We start from the raw sequence: 8837 nt of genomic DNA, 5'->3' as shown, positions 1-8837 counted from the left end.
TCGGAGAAGGAAATGGCAATCCGCTCCAGTACTCTTGCCTGGAGAATCCCATGGAGGGAGGAGCCTGGTGGGCTACAGTCCATGGGGCTGCAAAGAGTCAGACATGACTGAGCGGTTTCACTTTGACAGTATGCCCATGGGACAATCATTTGTTTGCCGAACTTTATATTTAAATCTGTGTCTATACACATAAAACTTGTGTCTATATATTATTTTACTAATATAGTTGAAGCAAAACAAAATTTTCAGTTCTGCAAATTTACTGGCTTTTCCTTCTCGTTCTCACATCCTCTCTTACTGTTTTTCATTTTTCCTTTTTGACTTGTTTACATGATGCCTAATCTTCAGTTTGACCCAGTTAACTCCCTTTTCAATGCAATACTTTGTTGTCTTACAGACAGTGACAATACAGATGAGAGGCTGAGGAAAATCATTTGGCATATTTTAAAAATGATTAAAAATGAAAATAAAGAAATAGATTTTTTTAAGTATTCATTATTAAGATTCACCAAATTGGTTAGATGTCTGCACTTTGCCTTCAGGGTTGTGTATTTGTCATATTAAGGATATGTACTTAACACATTAAGAGGTTTTGTATAATGTTGAGGGTATTTTTGATAATTCAGCCCCCAAATGACATTTAAAAAGGCCCCAAGAACAGACTTCGGAGAAGGCGATGGCACCCCACTCCAGTACTCTTGCCTGGAAAACCCCGTGGACAGAGGAGCCTGGTGGGCTGCAGTCCTTGGGGTCTTTAAGGGTTGGGTCGGGCACGACTCAGCGACTTCACTTTCAGTTTTCACTTTCCTGCATTGGAGAAGGAAATGGCAATCCACTTCCGTGTTCTTGCCTGGGGAATCCCAGGGACAGGTGAGCTTGGTGGGCTGCTGTCTATGGGGTCGCAGAGTCGAACATGACTGAAGCGACTTAGCAGCAGCAGCAGCAGCTTACCATTTAAAATGAAGGTAATGGAATCCATTAGAATTTTTCAGTTCCATATCTTAGCCCTTTAGACCTTTCCATAGTCCGTTTAGCACAGTTTTATCTGTTAATATTTGTTCTGTTTCATGCTAAAATCCACTCGCCCCTAAATTCCTTCACTTCTCAAATCACACAAATTACTTCTCCCTTGTCTTCTAGACCAGTCTTCTCACATAGTCTTCTTCCCTTTGTGTGGCTAACCCCTACTCATCTTTCAGATTTTAGATTTTCTCAGGAAAGACTACCTAGGTTAGATAACTCCTTGCTACCTGCTTCTAAAAGAATCCTATACCTCTGCCATCATCATTTTATTAAAATAATTTGTTATCTGTTATATTCACTATGTATGAGATCCACAAGATGACTACAAAGGTGGGTAGGACAAGGGAATTGTAAAAATCCAATTGGGGTCTGAAGAGAAGAGTACTGGACGTGAAATTTAAGCAGAACTCTGAGGAAGAAGAGGCCCCACAGCAGGGCTGGTAAAGATCAACAGGTAGGGAGAGTTTACTTCTAGAGGGAAACCGTGTTTCTAAGAACAGAAACTACTGGCATTGAATTTTCAGTTCGTTCCTGCTTGTGCATCACTCTCAAAAATTCTATATACACGGAATCTAGAAAAATGGTACAGAAGAATTTATTTACAAGGCAGCAGTGGAGAAACAGACATAGAGAATAAACTTATGGACGTGGGGAGAGGGGAGGAAAGGGTGAGATGTGTGGAAAGAGTAACATGGAAACTTAGAATACCATATGTAAAATAGATAGCCAAGGAGAATTTGCTGTATGGCTCAAGAAACTCAAACAGGGGCTCTGTACCAACCTACAGGGGTGAGATGGGGAGGGAGATGAAAGGGAAGTTCAAAAGGGAGGGGATATGTGTATACCTATGGCTGATTCATGTTGAGGTTTGACAGAAAACAGAAAAATTCTGTAAGGCAATTATCCTTCAATAAAAAATTAATTAACTAAAAACATTCTATTATGCTGCATACTTTTGTGTTAATGTGGCTTGGGAATTAGAAAATAGAATGAGCTTTGCTCCACATTGTTGATAATGTTGACTCAGAGAGAAAACGGCAGTTGCATGTATCTAGGGTGATTGAAAGGAGCTAAACAACATAGGAAAATTGGACTGCAATATGAACTAACAAATGAAAAATTAATAGAGGAATTTTCTTCACCCTAAAATGTGTAGCTTTTCTATAATTAAAAAAAAAAAGTGGACTTAAGATAACCACATCAATAGTAAATGTGCTCAGTTCAGTTCAGTCACTCAGCCGTGTCTGACTCTTTGTGACCCCATGGACTGCAACACCCCAGGCCTCCCTGTCCATCACCAACTCCTGGAGTTTACTCAAACTCATGCTCATTGAGCTGGTGATGCCATCCAACCATCTCATCCTCTGTTACACTCTTCTCCTTCTGCCTTCATTCTTTCCCAGCATCGTGGTCTTTTCAAATGAGTCAGCTCTTCGCATCAGGTGGCCAAAGTATTGGAATTTCAGCTTCAATATCAGTCCTTCCAATGAACACCCAGGACTGATCTCCTTTAGGATGGACTGGGTGGATCTCCTTGCAGTCCAAGGGACTCTCAAGAGTCTTCTCCAACACCACAGTTCAAAAGCATCAATTCTTCAGTGCTCAGCTTTCTTTATAGTCCAACTCTCACATCCATACCTGACAACTGAAAAAAAAACCATAGCCTTGACTAGACAGACCTTTGTTGGCAAAGTAATGTCTCTGCTTTTTAATATGCTGTCTAGGTTGGTCATAACTTTCCTTCCAAGGAGTAAGCGTCTTTTAATTTCATGGCTGCAATCACCATCTGCAGGGATTTTGGAGCCCAAGAAAATAAAGTCTCTCACTGTTTCCCCATCTATTTGCCAAGAAGTGATGGGACCAGATGCCATGATCTTAGTTTTCTGAATGTTGAGCTTTAAGACTACTTTTTCACTCTCCTCTTTCATTTTCATCAAGGGCTCTTTAGTTCCTCTTCACTTTCTGCCATAAGGGTGGTATCATCTGCGTATCTGAGGTTATTGATATTTCTCCTGGCAATCTTGATTCCAGCATGTGCTTCATCCAGCCCAGTGTTTCTCATGATGTACTCTGCATAGAAGTTAAATAAGCGGGGTGACTATATACAGCCTTGATGTACTCCTTTTCCTATTTGGAACCAGTCTGTTGTTCCATGTCCACTTCTAACTGTTGCTTCCTGACCTGCATACAGGTTTCTCAAGAGGCAGGTCAGGTTGTCTGGTATTCCCATCTCTTTTAGAATTTTCCACAATGTATTGTGATCCACACAGTCAAAGGCTTTGGCATAGTCAATAAAGCAGAAATAGATGTTTTTCTGGAACTCTCTTGCTTTTTCACTGATCCAACGGATGTTGGCAATTTGATCTCTGGTTCCCTCCTTTTCTGAATCCAGCTTGAACATCTGGAAGTTCATGGTTCATGTATTGTTGAACCTTGGCTTGGAGAATTTTGAGCATTACTTTACTAGCGTGTGAGATGAGTGCAATTGTGTGGTAGTTTGGGCATTCTTTGGCATTGCCTTTCTTTGGGATTGGAATGAAAACTGACCTTTTCCAGTCCTGTGGCCACTGCTGAGTTTTCCAAATTTGCTGGCATATTGAGTGCAGCACTTTCACAGCATCATCTTTTAGGATTTGAAATAGCTCCACTGGAATTCCATCACCTCCACTAGCTTTGTTCGTAATGATGCTTTCTAAGGCCCACTTGACTTCACATTCCAGGATGTCTGGCTCTAGTAAATGTGCTGGAAGTTGGATAAACATTAAAGTTCTAAGGTCCTTGTTTTTTGACTAGAAATGTAGAGTTAAGAATTGCCAAGTTGGACTTCTTAAAACTGATTGTTGTTTTTATTGTATAATTTCTGGGAAGTTTTCAACTATTCACTTTAAATGTTGACCCTTTGCTCTCTCATCTGCTTGTAAAAATCCAACTGGACATCAATAAGTCTTGAATCAAGTCAATAAGTCAAGAATCAAGAATCCTTGATTCTTCTATGTCTTTCTTTCTACTTTTCTAATTTACTACCTCTTTATAGTTCTTTGTATCTCTTTAAATTCCAGATAAAGTCTTTGGGTTTATTTCTGATCTCCAATTTTCTTTGCAGCTGTGTCTAGTCTGTTATAAAACTTATCCACTGAGTTTTATTTTGTTAGATTGTGGTTTTATTTTTAAGAGTTTTGTTTGTTTTCAAATACGCTCGGTCTTTAATTATATTTTAAATTTCTTTGTCTCATATGTATCAGTTTTCCTCAATTAGCTGAGAAGTGCTTTATAATGAGTGCCCTCTTCCCTCTTTCACTGAGTGTCCCGTTGTGTCAAGCTGTACAGACACCTAGGTTATCTGTTGAAAATCTGAAGTCACCTTCATTTAATAAAATGGTATACAGTGGGAAGTTGAGAAAATTTCCATCATTCTATGGAAAAGACTACTGATTGTAATCTATCTCTGGAAAGGAGTTATGTTTATCTGCAAATATATTTCCCACATAATATATAAAATATTAAGGGTAAGTATTTATGTTTTTTAAATTGAAACATGATTTTTAATATAAATGAATAAAGCAACAAATCTTAAAATTACCAAAGAAAAATGAAGACAAACTCCTGATGACTCTGACAATGAATTTTATTTTAAATGTCTTATAGTTATATTCATATTTTCATACTATCAAAACCAGTAGAAAGAACTGTGAACATATAAAAGCATCTTAAAGTAAAAAATAAAGTTTATGTTCGAATACACAATAATTTAAAGTATGAGATTCTAATTGTTCAGAATAAATAAATAAATAATACAAAAAATTACTTAATTCATATTGCCTACTAATTTTTACAGATGTAGGAAAGACAGTCTCAAGATTCACATGATTCAACACATCATTGCATAATAAGGGCAAGACTAGGCCAGGCATCTCAAAAGTAGGACTTCCAGTTCAATTAACTTTTAAGATAAATAATTATGTATTTATATACTAAAAGTTATCCATTGTTTATCTGAAAGAAAAATTGACTAAGAGGCCTTTCTGTTTGTGTCTTTTAATTTGCTAATCTGGTAACTATGATTACAATATAACAATCTTGATCAAAACATCACTTAATATACAAAATAAGTATAAATTTACTATCATCATTATACTATTTATCAACATTCTTTCCCATTTCTCCAAATTCATGCACAAACATTATTGTATTTGAGACTTAAATAAATATATAAATAGGTAAATAAATTACACTTGAAAATAATTTACATGACCAAATAAAAGTTAAAGTGCTTCCACATGTCCTCACATCTCTGTGAGGTAAAAAGATGGCTGAGATTTTTTTTCTCCAGTTTAGGAATAAAGAAACCAAGGCGCAGTTCAACAGGCACTCGGGAATCCTGGCCAACAGGCGAGGGTTGCAAGATTAACAAAAACCGAAAACAAAAAAGCAGGATTTCCAGATAGATTGGAATTTACAGTATACAATGAATAATTTCTAAAATACAAGCATGTCCTACATGGAACAATGTACATGCAACACTGAAAAAATATTCATTGTTTTACTTAATATTCAAATATAACTGGACATCCTGTATTTTATCTGACAACCCTACACCAGACCCACACAGTACATGAGGCACTGAAGTAGATTTGTTTTGAAGTTTCATTGGCATCTTTACTGAGGAATTCTTAGAAGCAATGGAAAAAGGATTTTTGGTGGTTTTTTCTTTTTCATGGATCTTGCTTCTCAGCTCTGAAAATAAATAAAATAAAACAAAAAGTTTAAAAATTAACAATGTTCTAATAAGGAGAAAGGTATGGTTCTTAAAAACACACTTAATATAAAAATTAAGAGAATCTTAGATATTCATGTGTTAGAAATGCTCTATATTTTCAGCTACAGATAGAGAGATCAGATAAGTTATCTAAAGCAGAATATCTCTGAGATTTATAGGGAGCTCTACTAATGACAGAAGGCACAGGCATATACCCACACTTCTCTGGACAAACTGAGATATACGATCTCCCAGTCACAAGTACAACAAACACACTATTGCTGCTATTTTTTTTTTTAATCAAAGAAGCAACTACTTAAAAGAAAATAAATTTCAGCAGCAGCAGAAAATGTAAAGGCTCACTTTTGGAGTAAATGTCACAGGATAAATGAAGAATATAAATTCAAGAAAAACTTACCTCTTCACAAATACCTGCACAACCTTCTGCACCCACTTTTCCTTGGGGTTTAAGCAGACCTCTTTTCCATTGGTAAGCTTAACACTGAAATGAGAGAGATATGATTAAAATCAATATTTCATGGGCTTCAAACACCACCTTGCCATTCAAGTCATGGTTCCTTGAGTACAGGCATAAAATGGAAGTCCGAACTAATTTTTAGCTATTAGAGTCCCATATTAAATGCCATGGAGACAAAGAATTTTTCCTTTCTATTTTTCTCACTATGTACTCCTAGTACCTAGAACTTTGCTGGATTCTTCCACGTCTCAATTCTAGGCTGACTAAAGTAAAATAATCACTTTTGAAATTACTTACATGATTTCTGAATTTTCACAGTGTGGCCCACTCTCAATAACTCTCAATTCTTTGATAAATTTGGGGTGGAAAGGTGTGGAATGTGTTTTTATGCATTGGCATCGAAGTTCTGTACTCATTCTTGACAGAACTGCAGCTGTGGAAAAAAATTAAGAATTTATTTCATCCATAAGCACAGCTTGGCTAGCTTCATGCTTATTAATTCCAGTGTGATCATTTGGTGAGTATCTGTTTGGTAAACATCACATCTTCAGCAAACTTATCCCTGAAATCGATGGCTGGATATTCTCCCAGGCTCTGACTTCAATTTTTCTCTTTGTTTTAAAAAGAATCATTCCTAACAACATTGAATGGTGTAAAGGCTTAGAGTTGTCTTTGGAGAATGTTGACATCCTCATGGTACATTTTCTCCTCCTCAACATTGCATAATCCTCTGTGATACCACGGTGTTATTAATGGCAAGCAAACTGCTACTGCTGCTAAGTCGCTTCAGTCGTGTCTGACTCTGTGCGACCCCATAGACGGCAGCCCACCATGCTCCCCCGTCCCTGGGATTCTCCAGGCAAGAACACTGGAGTGGGTTGCCATTTCCTTCTCCAATGCATGAAAGTGAAAAGTGAAAGTGAAAGTGAAGTCATGCCGGACTCTTAGCGACCCCATGGACTGCAGCCTACCAGGCTCCTCCATCCATGGGATTTTCCAGGCAAGAGTACTGGAGTAGGGTGCCATTGCCTTCTCTGGGCAAGCAAACTAAGATTCACCAAAAGGGAAACTGCCTTCAGGAGGAATTAATAGAAATATATGTGAGTTACCCAGAGATTGTACTCTATCTTAATAAAATCCTTAATATTTAAAAACATATACATATGCCATATACCATGTATAATGTTTATGGTATATGCCATAAACATTCTAAACTGTATTTCATAAGAGGGCTTAAAGACAGATTATAAACTTTATTGGGATCCCTCTTATGAAATATAGAATTCTCCAGGCCAGATTACTGGAGTGGGTAACTTTTTCCTTCTCCACGGGATCTTCCCAATCCAGGGTTCGAACCCAGGTCTACCCACATTGTAGGCCGATTCTTTACCAGCTGAGCCACAAGGGAAGAGCAAGAATACTGGAATGGGTAGCCTGTCCCTTCTCCAGTGGATCTTCTTGACCCAGGAATCGAACCAGAGCCTCCTGCATTGCAGGTGGATTCTTTACCAACTGACCTATCAGGGAAGCCCCAACATTCTTAACTGTATTTCTTAAGAGGGATCCCAGTAAGGTTTATAATCTGTCTTTAGGCCAAAGAGCAATTGATAGTTGCCTGAAGCTCGTCAATTAAATAGTACATGGAGTAAAATAACCTGAGTTACCTTACTCAATATTAAAAGATAATTTGGGTAAATGTGGCCTCCAATAAAATATACTGTAAATTATAGATTTATGTTAATTATTTGTATACTACAGAGTATGAATGATGATAGGAACAGAATGTTTATATAAATCAAACTTTCTAAATATATCAATACCACCTAAAAAATTAAAACTTCAATTTAACAGTAAATGACTGCAAAGATGTTTTTCTCTTGCTGAATGAAAAGGAGGCTTGTTATCCAGGCATGAGGGATAATCTTGCTATCTGAGCATCACATTTAGACACAGGAAACTTCTGTAGATTAGGATGTGCTTACCTTCACACAGAGCTGCAGAGAGCAGGAAAGCTGCCAAGAGAGCAACAGCCAGCTTGGAAGTCATATTTGAACAAGAGGCTTTTTGTCAGGTTTCTTCTGGCTCTTGTTCTAGATGCTTGTGAGCTCTGCTGTCCCAGAGGACTTCTGTTGGGCAGAGAACTCCTGTGGCTTTTTATATCATCGTAAGAATAGGGAACAAGTGCACCATCATGCTTGCATCATGTCAGAGGAAATTCCACAATATGCAACCACCCGCCCTTTGAGAGCACATCTGAGTCATCTGACTCCTCTAGTGATTGGTTTCTTATCAAATTTTCTGTGTGACCCAAGCTTTATTTGATCTTTCAAATAATTCTATTGCTTTTGTTTAAAACCATGTTTCTTTTTAAACATTTTAAAATATTTTTTTAATAGTCAAGTTTCTCAGTTTGATACATTGTTGTCAATGGTAGTCCTTTTTATTTGAGAACTTTATCATGATCCCATCTGGCAGCTGTTAGAATAAGGTCATTTGTGATTGTTCTTTTATGGCACCATCATTTCTTCAGGTAAATTATATGTGCTGTAATGATAGATAAGGCAACCTAGTCAACCACTT

General features: G+C 37.3%; 1 protein-coding gene across 1 annotated transcript; it reads right to left on the bottom strand.

The window, feature by feature from the left end:
- Positions 1 to 4630: 4630 nt before the first annotated feature.
- CXCL8 (C-X-C motif chemokine ligand 8) lies at positions 4631 to 8392 on the bottom strand. The gene is made up of 4 exons (XM_061420455.1): positions 8240 to 8392; positions 6555 to 6690; positions 6198 to 6281; positions 4631 to 5757 (listed from the first exon to the last, which is right to left on the bottom strand). The coding sequence occupies exons 1-4, from the start codon at positions 8301 to 8303 to the stop codon at positions 5736 to 5738; spliced, it is 306 nt and encodes a 101-aa protein (XP_061276439.1). The 5' UTR covers positions 8304 to 8392; the 3' UTR covers positions 4631 to 5735.
- Positions 8393 to 8837: the final 445 nt, after the last annotated feature.

Source organism: Bos javanicus, chromosome 6 (assembly GCF_032452875.1).
Source record: "Bos javanicus breed banteng chromosome 6, ARS-OSU_banteng_1.0, whole genome shotgun sequence".
NCBI lineage: Eukaryota > Metazoa > Chordata > Mammalia > Artiodactyla > Bovidae > Bos > Bos javanicus.
This window is presented reverse-complemented; position numbering and strand designations above follow the sequence as displayed.

Bases quoted from the DNA above. Each gene is read 5' to 3' on its own strand.
- CXCL8 (XM_061420455.1), bottom strand. From the start codon at position 8,303: ATGACTTCCAAGCTGGCTGTTGCTCTCTTGGCAGCTTTCCTGCTCTCT. The intron at 6,282-6,554 runs GTAAGTAATTTC...CTCTCATTTCAG, and splicing joins TGTGAAAATTCAGAAATCAT to TGTTAAGCTTACCAATGGAA. The intron at 5,758-6,197 runs GTAAGTTTTTCT...ATTTATTTTCAG, and splicing joins GTGCAGGTATTTGTGAAGAG to AGCTGAGAAGCAAGATCCAT.